The sequence below is a fragment of the Danio rerio genome, chromosome 15 (genome assembly GCF_052040795.2).
Source record: "Danio rerio strain M-AB ecotype USA chromosome 15, GRCz13ab, whole genome shotgun sequence".
Lineage (NCBI taxonomy): Eukaryota > Metazoa > Chordata > Actinopteri > Cypriniformes > Danionidae > Danio > Danio rerio.
The window spans coordinates 50685001-50702500 of record NC_141035.1 but is presented as its reverse complement, the minus strand read 5'-3'; the positions used below and the strand labels follow the sequence as shown (position 1 = coordinate 50702500).

The 17500-nt window shown below is 34.0% G+C and overlaps 1 protein-coding gene across 2 annotated transcripts in view; it reads right to left on the bottom strand.

Annotated features, from left to right (window-relative positions):
* ecel1 (endothelin converting enzyme-like 1) overlaps nucleotides 1-17500 on the bottom strand; it is a 69118-nt gene that overhangs the window by 41536 nt on the left and 10082 nt on the right. For both annotated transcript variants that reach the window (XM_087282292.1, NM_001442655.1), the window contains 5 exon segments: nucleotides 11036-11241; nucleotides 7855-8379; nucleotides 5743-6009; nucleotides 4400-4468; nucleotides 905-1015 (listed from right to left, as the gene is read on the bottom strand). In XM_087282292.1, coding sequence (XP_087138418.1) covers nucleotides 905-1015; nucleotides 4400-4468; nucleotides 5743-6009; nucleotides 7855-8379; nucleotides 11036-11128 — 1065 coding nt within the window. In that variant the 5' untranslated portion in view covers nucleotides 11129-11241.

Below are 17500 nucleotides of genomic sequence, written 5' to 3'. Positions count from 1 at the left end.
GATATATCGGCTTTTGTAAACCTTTAGGCGTCTTAATGTAATGTCCATGGCGTGATGTATGCATGTGATGTAGCTGCACTAGTTTTATATTAGTTTATATTGGATATGTGGCGGACATTGCGCTCTCGTTAACATGCTCTAATACCTGCGCTATATGACCATATGAGAGCTGTTTGAGTCCTCATGCTTGAGATTTAAGGTTTGGGACTCTGCTGAAGTCTGTTCTGTAATGAAAGTGTCAGACTCGTGACAGGTGAAAATGCGATCTACCTGCTTACACTGCAGACACGAGGACACAGATCCCATTCATATCAGATAAACTTCCACATATGAACAAGGCCTGAATCTGATTTGAGTAAATCGGAATGCGTGTGATTTGTTCCTGCTTACACGTACATGGGCCGTATCCCATCTGTGCCACATGACTGGAGAAACAAATCGGAATTGAGTCACTTGAACAGCGCAGTGTAAACGCGGCCTAACATTATACCACTGATCTGCTGAACGCTTGATTCTGATTGGCTCTCAGGTATTTGGTTATTGTCAGATAAAGACACAGCTAAAGGAGTTCCGGCAGGTTTAGAGAGCAGTAAAGCTCTATATCACTCCGCTGAATGATTAGAGTTATTTTACAGCTACAGCAGTCAGAAATCACCTCAGAACACAACAGAAGGAGACTAGTGCTCCACACAGGAGCAAAAACCTGACTACTAAACTCTCAGCATACATCTGAACGGTGGATTCAACAGCAGTGCTGGGGACCAGAGGAGACGTGCAAAGAGGTTCATTTTTGCTTATTAATTAATACTGAAATTAAATATTTCAACAAATCAACTGTTGCAAAGTTTATAAAAGGAGCAAATATTTTTTTTTAATCGCTGACAAAGCGAGGACACAAACGTACGTTTGCTAGTTTGGTCTCCAGATCCAGAATCTCTCGGGATTTGAGCGTGGCGTTGTGAGCTCCCAGCATGCTCAGCAGTCTCTCCATCAGCGCTTTATAGGACGCCAGAATCTGATCAAATGCAGAAAAACAAATAATTATGACACGATCACAACTGACAGACGTCCGACATTAATTTCATCTGGAAACCCAAGATTTTATTTGGTCCATTTAACACACAACAGCAGAAGGAGCCATTTTCAGGCATGTTTTAAGCTTGTTTGTATGCCGAATGTATGCGTTATAAGTGACTCTCTGGGCCCCTATCAAACACCCAATAGACGCAATAGTTGTTTGCTAGTTTCAGTTCGGCGCAAGAGTCGTTTTGATGTTTTCCACTACTAGAAAATGCATTTGCGCTCATATGTGCGCCCATAGGCGTTCTGCTCTAAAAAAAGCAGGCGTGTTTTGGCGCGTTGATATATTAAAAAACTGTAATTGTCAGAGCTCTGCCACTTTGGTCTTGTAAATTCTTGTTTTGGTGGCAGAGCTCTGACACTACTCATGTCTGGTCCTGTTTCTGTCTCTGTGTGCGCGCGCGCGCCGTCGTGGGTGTACGCAGAGTGTGCGCGCTGCCACTTGATGTGGCCGCACACGCTCTGCGTCCCTCAGACGCGCGCGCTCTTGTACTAGTGTTTGTGTTTGTTCTGTCAGCAGCGCGCTGCTTTATTCTCGGCGCCTCCGTCTAGTTGGTTTCAGTTTTGGTTGGCGCTGAGATGAAGCATGCGCGTTGCTTATGTGTGAGCGCACGGTAAGGTGTTTATCTATCGTGTGCTCGTGTCTGAGAGGGTGCTCGCTGCAGAGCCATTTGAGCAGAGCTGAGCTCCAGCGAGGGGGAGCATGAGCTCTCGCTCCTCCTCCTGTAAGCTGTTTTAATGCGTACACCAACCCCACCCCTAACCCTACCCCCAGTGACATCACTCGTAGAAGAAGTGCAAAAAAGGTGGAGCTCAAGCTCAAGCTCCCCCTCGCTGGAGCTCAGCTCGCCCAAATGGCTCTGCAGTGAGCACCACTTGTCGTGTCTTGCGTCTCTTGTCAAAGCACGTGGCTCGGTGTTTACATTGTGGTCACGTGCTTTTGTCGTGTGCTTCAGTGTTGTGTTTGTTGTCATGAACATGCGGGTAATGAGTTCTCTCATTGGCCGCATGTTCTTGTCCTGTTAAGTGAGCGCATGGCTTGTGTTGTCTCTCTGTGTCATGCGCTCTCCCGTCTATTGTCTTGTCCCACCCTCCTTGTTAACCCATTATTAGTTAATTGTGTTCACCTGTTTGTGTGTTAATTTTCTACAGTTTATATACCCCTCACTTTTGCTGTCCTGTGCCAGTTCGTCATCACATGTTGTTGTTTGAACCCTTGTCTTGTCATGTTTCCAGTCCTGTTCCTTACCAGCCAGCCCAGTGAAGTTTGTTTGTGTATGTATTTGTTTTGTTAATGTTTTCCCCCTCGGGGTAGTTTATTTTGCATTTTATTTTATGTTTATTATTTAATAAATTCCCCATTTTCCTGCACTTGAGTCCTCGCTCCTTTTTCCCCATTTCCCCTCACCAACCGTGACAGTAATAGTCTGTTCTTTAGAGCAAAACAAAGCCGGTCTATTGTCCAGCGCAGAGCGCGTTAGTTATGCGTAGGCCCACACGGAATCTGCGCGCACAGAATTCTGCAGATTTTTTGCAGATTTATGCAGATTTTAAGCCCATTATTAATTCTGTTTATTTACTTGAGTAAATGTGTAAATCTGAATTTATTCAGTTTTTATTCAGTAATTTATTACTTTTTATTTAATATATTAAGGTGTAAGTTATGATACACCGCTGGATACTCCCAAAATAATTCCGCAGAAATCCGCAGATTTTTACTAAAATTCTCAGCAGAAATAGCAAAAAACGTCCGCAGATTCCGTCCGGCCCTGGTTATGCGTCTCGCTTACACACTGCTTAATACACACAAGATGTAGAGCAATACGCAAAAATCCTTACATATGAAAAATAATTTAAATATTAAGGATATATAAAGGATATGAATATAAAGGATTAAAATATTACAAAACATGTTATTTTCTAGCCTACATAAATATAAAACAACTGCCTTCATGCCTTCTTCATCTCGGGAGGCTTTTTCGGTTATTAGCAGTATTATTTATTATATCCATATTTATATTTGTTTTATTAAAACAAGCTTAGATTTGCCCACCTGTCAGGTTTTAGACCATATGGGGCACAGCATGTGTTTTAGGATATAACTCAGGTTTTTGAGCACACTTGGTTATTATTATTCATTTATTTGTTTGCTGGAAATTAGAACTGAATTTAGAAATAGTTTTAAAACAAATATTTGCGCTTAACAAACAAAATTATTTATTTATAGGCTAATTGATGTCTGTGCGTACAAAACGTTTCCCTATCCAAGAGCGAAAGTGAAAGTTAATAATGTTTCTCTCATTCTCTTGCTGCAGATGCTCTGTTTAACTGTTTTCTCTTTAGTGAACCGTTCAGTTTTTCCACTTACAAAGTCGTCATGTAAATAGCAAATGTGCTTATGGCGCGAGGCAGCTGGATCTTAAAGGGAATGGGAGATGAGACTCTGATTGGTTTATTCTCAAAACACACCTATAACTCATTAAGAGAATAAACTCAACCCTTTTAAACCATGTGCCACGGCGCAAAGCGGATTTTTCCCTCCTTATATTAGCAAAAGTGGATTCTGACACGCCCTGAACGCGTTTGCGCCCTGCGTTTTGCGCTCTGCGCATGGACCGTCAAAACAGAGCCCTTTATTGCATGAGTATTTCTTGAGCTGTGAGTAAAATGTAAGTTATATAATAATAATCTTCTATAATTTGCTGGTTTTCTATAATTGCATAACTTGCGCTTGCTGCTGTTGCGCTCCTGATTAGACCTAAACTGCACTCTTGTTGTCTTAAACTTGCACATGTGTGACAACAATAAAGTTGAATCTAATTTAAATGTAAACTAAGTGCATGAGTTATGAATTATGAATTAAATGAAACTGTTATGAAGTATGAATGAAACTTTCATGCATGAGTTATGATGGGTTACCCTCCACTGCATGGGCCAGCAACATTAAATATGAGCTCTGACAGAAGCGGTAAGATGATCAATTTAGGATTGAGAAAACGTGGTAGTAACTGTGACCTGGACGTGTTTTGTTCACGCTCCTGGATCTCTCAGTGGGATTTTGTGGATTTGTCGATTCAGATTAGTAGCTGCATTGTGCTGAGGCTCTGATGTCATGAAGCGTGACGGAGCCACCGCTGTGACCTCATTATTAAGAGCCAGCAGCTCGTCTGTGACATCATCGCCAGCTGTGACACCATCAATTAGCCATGTGATCACAGCGAGAGCGACAGATGGCAGCCAGACAGACGGACAGACGGATGGATGAAGAACAGAAGTGCATATGGAGAGATGATGATGATGACGATGCAGAGCTCTTCACCTTCACACTGTCTTCATCTTGTCCAAGATACAGAGTTCTTTCTGGAAGAGTCAGACCCTCCTGATCAATCTGCAAACATACACACACACAGACACACACACACGATCCGTCACACACACATGCTGGATGATATATTCAGTGTTGGGGAAAGTGGCTTATAAAAAGTAAAGCATTACAATATTGTGTTGCTTCTTTAACAAAGTGGCCCACGTGAAAATATTGTGGTGATTCAACAGTTGCTATGGTAACACAACAGCTATAGTAATTGATCTGTTGTGGTGATTCTACAGTTGCTATGGTAACAGAACAACTATATAGTAATTGATCTGTTGTGGCAATTCTGAAGTTGCTATGGTAACATGACAACTAAAGTAATTTTGCTGTTGTGGTGATTTTATAGTTGCTTTAGTAACACAACAACTAAAGTAATTGATTGGTTGTGGTGATTCTACAGTTGCTATGGTAACACAACAACTATAGTAATTAATATGTTGTGGTTATTCAACAGTTGCTATGGTAACACAACCACTAAAGTAATTAATCTGTTGTGATTCTACAGTTGCTATGGTAACACAACAACTACAGTAATTAATATGCTTTGGTGATTCTATAGTTGCTATAGTAACACAACAATTATAGTAATTGATTTGTTGTGGTGATTTTTATAGTTGCTATGGTAACACAACTAATAAAGTTATTGACCTGTTGTGGTGGTTCTACAGTTGCTATGGTAACAAAACAACTATATAGTAATTTATATGTGGTGATTCTATAGTTGCTATGGTAACAACATTTATAGTAACTGACGTGTTGTGGTGATTCTACAGTTGCTATGGTAACACAACAATTGTAGTAACTGATCTGTCACTGTGATTCTAAAGTTGCTTTGGTAACAGAACAACTCCATAAATTAATCTGTTGTGTCAATTCTATAGTTGCCATGGTAACAACAATAGTAACTGATCTGTTTTGGTGATTCTAAAGTTGCCATGGTAACAACAACAACACCTATAGTAATAAATGACCCAATAATGTAGCTTACATTGCCTTGACAGTTACATACAAACACCTTTTTTAAAGGCCAAATTACTTTATTATGTTAAGAATTGCTCCTATTGGTTATTTTCTATATCAAGAAATTGTATTACAAGAAGTCCAAACACTGACCGTGATTAAATGACTATCAAAGTATTTGCCATGATGTATTTGAAAAAGTAACTCATTTCTTGTCATTTCTTGTAAAAAAAGTACTGTGATTACATAACCTACATTATTTGTAATGCATTACCCCCAACACTGATAACAATATTGTAATAAACACAGTCAGAAGTGTGTTCTCTCACCCGTATGGCGTTGCGTGAAGAGTTTTTGTCGTCTACGCTGACGGTAAGAGAGAAGAACACAGATGTGCTGTAAACTCCCTGCGTCTTATACAGCATCTCATTAAAATCTGGCCTGATGGGGGCGGAGCCACTGTCCCACCCCGCCCCTCCAGGAGGAGCTCCAGACAGATCCCACCCACCGCAGCTGTCAATCACCTCGGTCATAGGCCCCGCCCCCAGACGGTCGATTTCTTTGATGTTTATGCATGAGCGGTAAAATTCTTTCACCTGTTGGAGGAAATAAGATGTTTTAAGAAAACATATGAAATTACAAATCTTTACCCCAGAATATTTAATTTGTGGATAACAACTAAAAAATTTAATTTTTAATTCATAAGCAAAATTAACTGTCATGCTTAAAATTAAAATACAAAAATAAGATTACATTAGAAAATAAGGTACACAATATGCAGTTACACATGTGCATTTAAAAAACTATAAAATAAAATAAATAACTGAATAATTAAATGCATTATTGAAAGCAAATAACACATTTAATTAATTGATTCATCTAAATGATACAAATGAGCATTTTATTTAAATGTATTATTTAAATGGAATAATAATAATTATTATTATTATTATTATTATTATAATAATAATAATAATTATTATTATTATTATTATTATTATTATTATTATTATTATTATTATTATTATTATTATTATTATTATTATTAATATTATTATTATTTACATTTTTGTTTATTACTACTTGTATTATTATTATTAGTAATAATTAGAATTCATGTTAAAAACATTTAGCTTATTATTTTGCATTTATTCTTCCACAAGAATAATATTGGTGAAGATGAATAATATTAATGAATGTGAACTATTAATGCACATAAATAATAATAATGCATATGAATAATTAACGCTCATGAATAATAATATTAATGTACTTTAATAACAAGGATGCATATGAATAATATTAGTGCATATAAACAATTAATACACATGAATAATATTACGGCGACGCAGTGGCACAGTAGGTAGTGCTGTCACCTCACAGCAAGAAGATCTCTGGTTCTGGGTCGGTTAGCGTTTCTGTGTGGAGTTTGCATGTTCTCCCGTGTCGGTGTGGGTTTCCTCCGGGTGCTCCGGTTTCCCCCACAGTCCAAACACATGCGCTATAGATGAATTGGGTAGGCGAAATTATCTGTAGTGTATGAGTGTAAATGAGTGTGTGTGTGTGGATGTTTCCCAGAGATGGGTTGCAGCTGGAAGGGCATCCGTAAAAACATGTGCTGGATAATTTGGCGATTCATTCCGCTGTGGCGACCCCAGATTAATAAAGGGACTAAGCCGCAAAGAAAATTAATGAATGAATGAATAAATAAATGAATCAATAAATAATATTAGTGCAAAAGAATAATTAATGTCCATAACTAATAAAAATGCACATGAATAGTGTTATTGCACATGAATAATTAATGCAGTAAAATAATATTAATGCCTATGAATAATATTAATGCACACAAATAATATAAGTGCACATAAATAATATTAATGCCTATAAAAATATGAATGCACATAAATAATAATAATGCATATAAGTAATATTAATGCACATAAATAATATTAAAGCACATAAATAATAATATTAATGCATATGAATAATAATAATGCATATAAAAATAATAATACTCATGAATATTTTAATTCACAAAAATAATATTAATGCACATGAATAATATTTATGCACATTAATAATAATATTGCACATGAATATTAATATTAATCCACATAAATAATAATAATGTACATAAAAAATAATATTTTTGCACATAATTAATAATAAAGCACATGAATAATAATATTAATGCATATGAATAATATATTAATGCACATGAATAATAATATGAATGCACATGATTAATATGTTAATGCACATGAATAATAATATTAATGGATATGAATAATAATATTAATGCACATGAATAATACTTGTGCACATGACTAATTTATGCACATGAATAATATTTATGCACACAAATAATAATAGTAATGCACATGAATAATTAAAGCACATGAATAATATTAAAGCACATGAATAATCTGTTTTTGCACCTTTCTCTCTGCACTCTCGAGCTCTCTCCTCTGCACCGGTGCCTGTAGGAGGCGCTGCAGTTTGTCCTGGTTTTGTTCTCCAATAGCAGTGATAATCCCGTAGCTCAGTTTATCCTCTGGTATCCCGTGTCTGCGTAACCATCCTCCACACGCAAAGCTGTAGAAGTCATGACAGGGCTGAACGCTGGGGTCGATATTTCCCTGAACGAATCTAGCGGCGCGTAAAAGCGAACGCCGTTTCACACAATCCTGCCGACACTGAGAATCCTGCGATTCGAGCGACAGGAACTTTAATGCTAACATGCATCCCAGAATCACACACATTCCTGCTGCAAACACCAGTGCGGACAGAAGGCAGATTTCACGACGGCTCCACCTCGCTGTAGCTCCGCTCACCGGCCCGGCTCCACCCACACACTTGTCCCGCCCACTTCGGGTGCGGCTGCGGTCCAATGATCCGCCCAGATGCAGACTCATGCCATTACTCAGCGTACTGCTGCTGTAGCGACTGCCATATTTGATCTCCTGCAAGTAAACATATGATAATATTTAATAATTCAACAATGTAAGGATTAAAGGTCATCTAGAAGGTTGTTATAACATGACCAATTAATGCACATGAATAATATTAGTGCACATGAATAATATTAGTGCACATGAATAATATTAGTGCACATGAATATTATTAGTGCACATGAATAATAATATTGCACATGAATAATATTAGTGTATATGAATAATAATATTGCACATGAATAATATTAGTGCACATGAATAATATTAGTGCACATGAATAATAATATTGCACATGAATAATATTAGTGAACATTAATAATAATATTGCACATGAATAATATTAGTGCACATGAATAATAACATTGCACATTAATAATAATATTGCACATGAATAATATTAGTGCACATGAATAATAATATTGCACATTAATAATATTAGTAAACATGAATAATTTTAGTGCACATGAATAATATTAGTAAACATGAATAATAATATTGCACATTAATAATAATATTGCACATGAATAATAATATTGCAAATGAATAATATTAGTAAACATGAATAATATTAGTGCACATGAATAATATTAGTAAACATGAATAATAATATTGCACATTAATAATAATATTGCACATGAATAATAATATTGCAAATGAATAATATTAGTAAACATGAATAATATTAGTGCACATGAATAATAATATTGCACATGAATAATAATATTGCACATGAATAATATCAGTGCACATGAGTAATAATATTGCACATGAATAATATTAGTGCACATGAATAATATTAATACACGTGAATAATTATTGCACATGAATAATATTATTGCACATGAATAATATTAATGCAAATGAATAATATTATTGCACATTAATAATATTAGTGCACATTAATAATATTAGTGCATATGAATAATATTAATGCACATAAATAATTATTGCATATGAATAATATTAGTGCACATGAATAATAATATTGCATATGAATAATATTAGTGCACATGAATAATATTATTGCACATGAATAATTATATTGCATATGAATAATATTAGTGCACATTAATAATATTAGTGCACATGAATAATATTAATGCAAATGAATAATATTATTGCACATTAATAATATGAGTGCACATGAATAATATTAATGCACGTGAATAATAATATTGCACATGAATAATATTAGTGCACATGAATAATATTAATGCACGTGAATAATTATTGCACATGAATAATATTAATGCAAATGAATAATATTATTGCACATTAATAATATTAGTGCACATTAATAATATTAGTGCATATGAATAATATTAATGCACATAAATAATTATTGCATATGAATAATATTAGTGCACATGAATAATAATATTGCATATGAATAATATTAGTGCACATGAATAATATTATTGCACATGAATAATTATATTGCATATGAATAATATTAGTGCACATTAATAATATTAGTGCACATGAATAATATTAATGCAAATGAATAATATTATTGCACATTAATAATATGAGTGCACATGAATAATATTAATGCACGTGAATAATAATATTGCACATGAATAATATTAGTGCACATGAATAATATTAATGCACGTGAATAATTATTGCACATGAATAATATTAGTGCACATGAATAATATTAATGCACGTGAATAATTATTGCACATTAATAATATTAGTGCACATGAATAATAATATTGCATATGAATAATATTAGTGCCGTTAATAATATTAGTCCACATGAATAATAATATTGCATATGAATAATATTAGTGCCGTTAATAATATTAGTGCACATGAATAATATTAGTGCACATTAATAATATTAGTGCACATGAATAATATTAGTGCACATTAATAATATTAGTGCACATGAATAATATTAATGCACGTGAATAATTATTGCACATGAATAATATTAATGCACATGAATAATATTATTGCATATGTTTAACTGAAATTAAATGTTTCAATAAGATGTTGTAAACGAATCAGATTTTTTAAAATATAAATACTGGCACTCGACAAATAGAGGACTATGCAGAAGACATCAGCAAGCAAGTCAAGGCAAAAACTACTGTAATTCTGTTATAATTTAGTTTGTTTTTACGGTATTAAGTTCATTATATTACTGTATTAGTTAATATAAAGCAGTGATTTCTAGTCATTTTTAAACATTATTAAATAAATTAGGAAATTACCTATGTAAAATATACTTACCTTCAGCCCACTAGCCTCAATCAAGTTTGGTTTTTGGCTGTTCATAAAAATTGTAGGCACCCTGGTCTATGCTGACATTATCTTCAGCAGCTCAAACCTTTTAATGACTAATGGACAGACGGCTGCTTCTCACTCAGGCCTGCTGGTTATGCTAATGAGATGGAGAAATGGGCACTAGTGGGCGGAGCTTTTCCCCTCTGATGACACGTACATAGGGAGAATGTCAATCACAGTGTTTCTGGAAACTGTTTTGATAAAGTCTGATTATAACAAACACAATTAACTCATGCTCATTATTAGAGGCTAGAGATATTTACACACTGCTGACACACAACTGGCTTTAAATTGTGATTTTTGCATAATAGGTGCCCTAAAAAGTAATTTTAGCTTTATCAAAAAAAATCTGTCCTAAAAATAACCCCACCTGGAAGTCGTCGTAATGGGCCGTCAGCGAGTACGTTTTCTCCATGCTGACCGACGCCTGCGTACGAGACTTGTTGGGGAAAGTGTGAAACATGAGGTCACGACGGCAGACGAAAGAGGGTCAAAATGAGGTCATGACCTTTGACCTTCTCAGCTCTGAGATCAAAGGTTTCCTCCAGCCTGTGTCCGTCTGCGGTTTGCTTTGATCTGTTACGAAAGATGAAGGAAGAGTTTAATGAAGCGTAATATACAACACAAACAGACAATATAGTACTGCAGACTATAATATGTGCTCATAAAGTCAAACTTTAAGGTTTAAATTTGTTGGAAGAAACATCTAGATCTCGTAATGCAATTCAAACGCAGAAATGAACAGAGAAAAATAAACAATAAAATCATGAATATGGAAAACTGCTAATTTACGGATGTTTTCACAGTGTAATAGAGGCATTTTCATCTCACTCTTAGTAAGAAAATGCAGTCAGAACAGAACATGAGGAATTTAAAGGGAGAGTTCACTCAAAAAATACAAATTCTGCCAAAATGTACTTGTTATAAATTATGTATTGTTTTAACTGGGTTAAAGAAAAATGAGTTATTTATCAGCTAATATATATCGGTTATTTATCAGACAAGAGTTATCGGTTATTTATTGGCTAATATATCAGTTATTTATCAGCCAAGAGTTAACAGTTATTTATTGGCTAAGAATTATGGTTTATTTATTGGCTAATATATCGGTTATTTATCGGCTAAGAGTTATGGTTTATTTATTGGCTAATATATCGGTTATTTATCGGCTAAGAGTTATGGTTTATTTATTATTGGCTAATATATCGATTATTTATCGGCTAAGAGTTATGGGCTATTTATTGGCTAATATATCGGTTATTTATCGGCTAAGAGTTATGGGCTATTTATTATTGGCTAATATATCGATTATTTATCAGCTGAGAGTTATGGTTTATTTATTATTGGCTAATATATCGATTATTTATCGGCTAAGAGTTATGGGCTATTTATTGGCTAATATATCGGTTATTTATCAGCTGAGAGTTATGGTTTATTTATTGGCTAATATATCGGTTATTTATCGGCTAAGAGTTATGGGCTATTTATTGGCTAATATATCGGTTATTTATCGGCTAAGAGTTATGGTTTATTTATTATTGGCTAATATATTGATTATTTATCAGCTGAGAGTTATGGTTTATTTATTGGCTAATATATCGGTTATTTATCGGCTAAGAGTTATGGTTTATTTATTATTGGCTAATATATCGATTATTTATCAGCTGAGAGTTATGGTTTATTTATTGGCTAATATATCGGTTATTTATCGGCTAAGAGTTATGGTTTATTTATTGGCTAATATATCGGTTATTTATAGGCTTAGAGTTATGGGCTATTTATTGGCTAATATATCGGTTATTTATCGGCTAAGAGTTATGGTTTATTTATTATTGGCTAATATATCGATTATTTATCAGCTGAGAGTTATGGTTTATTTATTGGCTAATATATCGGTTATTTATCGGCTAAGAGTTATGGTTTATTTATTGGCTAATATATCGGTTATTTATAGGCTAAGAGTTATGGGCTATTTATTGGCTAATATATCGGTTATTTATCGGCTAAGAGTTATGGTTTATTTATTATTGGCTAATATATCGATTATTTATCAGCTGAGAGTTATGGTTTATTTATTGGCTAATATATCGGTTATTTATCGGCTAAGAGTTATGGTTTATTTATTATTGGCTAATATATCGATTATTTATTAGCTGAGAGTTATGGTTTATTTATTGGCTAATATATCGGTTATTTATCGGCTAAGAGTTATGGTTTATTTATTGGCTAATATATCGGTTATTTATCAGCTGAGAGTTTTGGGCTATTTATTGGCTCATATATCGCTCATTTATCGGCTAAGAGTTATTGTTTATTTATTGGCTAATATATCGGTTATTTATCGGCTAAGAGTTATGGGCTATTTATTGATTGATATATCGTTATTTATCAGCCAAGAGTTAACGGTTATTTATTGCCTAATATATCGGTTATTTATGGGCTAAGAGTTATGGGCTATTATTGGCTAATATATAGGTTATTTATCAGCCAAGAGTTAACGGTTATTTATCGGCTAAGTGTCATGGGCTATTTATTGGCTAATATATCGGTTATTGATTATTTATTGCCTAAGAGTTATCGGTAATTTATTGACGAGTATATCGGTAATTTAACGGCAAAGAGTTAATGATTATTTATCGACTAACATATCGGTTATCGGTCATTTATCGGCCAACATATCAGTTATTGGTTATTTATTGGCTAATATATCAGTTACTTATCAGCTAAGAGTTAAGGGTTATTTATCAACTAATATATTGGTTAGCGGTTATTTATTAGCTAATCTAATGGTTATTTTAAGGCTAAAAGTTATTGGTTATTTATCGACTAACATGTAAATTATTGGTTATTTATCGGCTAATATATCTGCCATCGGTGATTTATCAGGTAAGAGTTATCAGTTATTTATTGACTAACATATCGGTTATCTGTAATTTATCGGCTAAGAGTTATTGATTATTTATCAGCTAATATATCGTTTATTGGTTATTTATCGGCTAAGAGTTATGTTATTTATCGACTAATATATAAATTCAGTTAATTGTCGGTTATCAGCTAAGAGTAATTGGTTATTTATTAAATATGAGTTATTGGTTATTTATCGGCTATGAGTTATTGGTTAATTATCGAATATGAGTTATCGGTTATTTATCGGTCATGAGTTATTGATTATTTATTGGCTATGGGTTATCGGTTATTTATTGAATATGAGTTATCGTTATTTATCTGTCATGAGTTATTGGTTATTTATCGGCAATGGGTTATTGGTTATTTATTGAATACGAGTTATTAGTTATTTATCTAATACGAGTTATTGGTTATTTATCGGCGAATTTTAATTTTCAGATTTATAATTTATCAGTGAATTATAATTTTCAGGATGCACTTCATTAAAAAACTGAAACTGAATATGAAAGGAGAAAAAATTACGCATAATACAATATTTTTGTATAATTTTATTAGGTTTCATGAATGTCATGTGAAATATCACATGACCAATAAAATGGTTGGATTAATATTGACCAAGCAACACACTAAAACTAATAATATTGTAAACCACGATTAAATATATTGCTCTGTATTTAGTATTCTGCAAAATAAAATTGTATTTCATTAAATAGTCATTTATATGACTGCATTTGTCAGAGGAAAAGTCATAACAATATTTTCATTTTCACTTTGTGCATTTCCCAGGAATCAAACCAAAAGCCTTGTCTGAGCTCAATAAACGCGTTTCATCATTGTACTCAACTCAGCCCTGTGCTTTTATCAAATGTTTTTCTGTTTGTGTGTGATTGGACCAATCCACATTGAAAAACAAGACCATCCGCTTTATAAGCCCTGATTAAAAAGCTTGATTAAAAACGGATCTGTCCTTTATGACGAGCTCTCGGCTCGCTGTTTTTTATTCAGCTTCTAATGCGCTTCCTAAAGTTGTTTAGATTGATTTCAGACACTCAAGCATCAGAGAAACACTGGCCAGAGACTCAAAGACCCGAATCAATGTGTGTGTGTGTGTGTATGTGTGTGTACGCATGTGTGACTCTGGGGAGCAGCGTCTGATGGATAGGGAGAGCTGGAGAGTTGATGTGACTGGAGTGGCTAAGAAGAGTCTGAAGCTTAGACACATTCAAACAGGTCCTCACACACACACACACACACACACACACACACACACACACACACACACACACACACACACACACACACACAAACATGAACTGACACACACACATGCATGCACGCACACACGTACATGCACAGATACAAACATACATGCATGTGCACACAAAATACACAAACACTCACTCTCTCTCTCACAGACACACACACACTCTCTCTCTTGGACACACATTCATGCACACACAAAACACACACATGCACAGATGCTCACAAAAACACACACTCTCTCTCTCACAGACACACTCACAGTTGCAAACACAAACACACACACACACACTAAGATACGTACTCACACTAATACACACACTCACTCACTCACTCTCATGCGCACACACATACACTCACACACACTCGCACAAGTGAACACATGCATACACACATGCATGAACACGTGCATGCACACACACTCACTTATACTCACTCACTAACAAACACACACACATGCAGGCACACACAAAACACAGACATACACAAATGCACACACACACACACTTTCTGTACCTCTCTCAGACACACATAAGTGTACAGATGTGCACACATACACACGTGCATGCAGTGCACACACTCACAAATTAAAATACACACACAAACAAACATGCATGCAGCGCACAAACTCACAGAAAGACACACACACAGAGACTCTCTCTCTTTCTCTCTCTCTCCAACACACACAGACTAGACAGACACACACATGCTACCCATCAACCACACACCAGTAAACTGCATCAAGTCTGCCAGACAATGCTCACCTCCTGCAGAGCGACAAACCTGCGACCGGCTAATGAAGCTCAACACACACACACACACACACACACACACACACACACACACACACACACACACACACACACGCGCGCGCATCTGATCCCCAAATCTGCTCAGTCTCCCAAAACATAAATATATGATTACAAACAATAGTAGCTCAGTTTCCAGTCTTATTATATCCATGTTTAAATGTTAAACCTTAATATTATTGAAAAAAATTACAGCACATTGCCATGAAACATCTTTATTTAGTTTAACTTAATAACTAAAACTATTAAAAATAATTATTAAAAGTTGTTAAGACCTAAATAAGTAAGTACTGTGAGTATGTGCAGTCATTCATTTTCCTTCGGCTAAGTCTATTTCAGGGGTCGCCACAGCGGAATAATCTACCAACTAATCCAGCATATGTTTTACCCAGCGGACTCCCTTCCAGCTGCAACCCATCACTGGGAAACCCCCATACACACTCATTCACACACACTTATACACTACAGCCAATATAGTTGATCAGTTCCCCTATAGCGCATGTGTTTGTACTGTGGGGGAAACCGGAGCACCCGGAGGAAACCCACACCAACACGGGGAGAACATGCAAACTCTAAATAAAAAAATAAGAACCATAAATAAATATGTTAATAAAAATTAAAGTGCTGTATGTAAATGGGTAAATAAGTAAATAAATACATAAGTGAATATAAAAGTAAATAAATAATTAATTAATTAATTAAGTACCATAACTAAATATGTAAATAAAAACCAAAGTACTATAAGTAAATAGGTAAATAAGAAAATAAATAAATAAGCAAGTAAATAAATAAGTAAATAAGCAAATATATAAATAAATAATAATTAGGTACTGTAAAAAAATTAAGTACTGTAGTGTACGTAAATAGATAAATAAGAAAACAGACAAATTAATAAAGAAGCCAGAATAAAGTGTAAATAAATAAGCAAATAAAAATAAAGTATTGTAAGTACATAAGTAAATAAATAAATAAGTAAATAAATAAATTAATTAATTCATTAATTAATTAATTTAGAAATAAATAAATAAATAAATAAGTACCATAAATAAATATGTTAATAAATATTAAAGTGCTGTGAGTAAATAGGTAAATACCTAAAAAAGCAAGTAGTGTAAATAAATAAGCAAATAAATAAATTAGTAAATATATAAATTACTGATAAATAATTAAGTAAATAAAAAATGAAGTACTGTAAGTAAATAAGTAAATAAATAAATAGGTAAATAAATAATAAAATAAATAAAAGAATAAATAAGTACATAATTAAATTAGTGAATATATAAATGAAAACGTTAATAAATAAATAAGTACCATAAATAAATATGTAAATAAAAATTAAAGTACTGTAAGTAAATAAGTAAATAAATAAAAAAGCAAATATAGATTAATTAAGTAAATAAATATTAAGGTAAATATATAAACAAATAAGCAAGTTAGTACTGTAAATAAATAAATGCAAAATAAATAAAATAAATAAGTAAATAAATAGGGTAAATAAATGCACAAAAGACACAAACACTTTTTCTCTTCCACACACATATAAAATCTCTCTCTGTCACACACACACACACATGCAGCAACGCGCACACACACAGACACGTGCACACTTTCTTTCTTGTCTGAGTTTTCAGTGAATATACGACTATCTGAGTGTGTGTGTGTGTGTGTGTGTGTGTGTGTGTGTGTGTGTGTGTGTGTGTGGTTTCAGGGCAATTTATGAAAATTGATCCAGGACCCGTCCGGAGGGAAAGTTCAGCGCTGATGTTTTTACCAGCCGTTTCGTATGCGAGTATGTATGCGTGTGTGTCTTTTGTGACAATACATCTGAGTGTGTGTGTGTGTGTGTGTGTGTGTGTGTG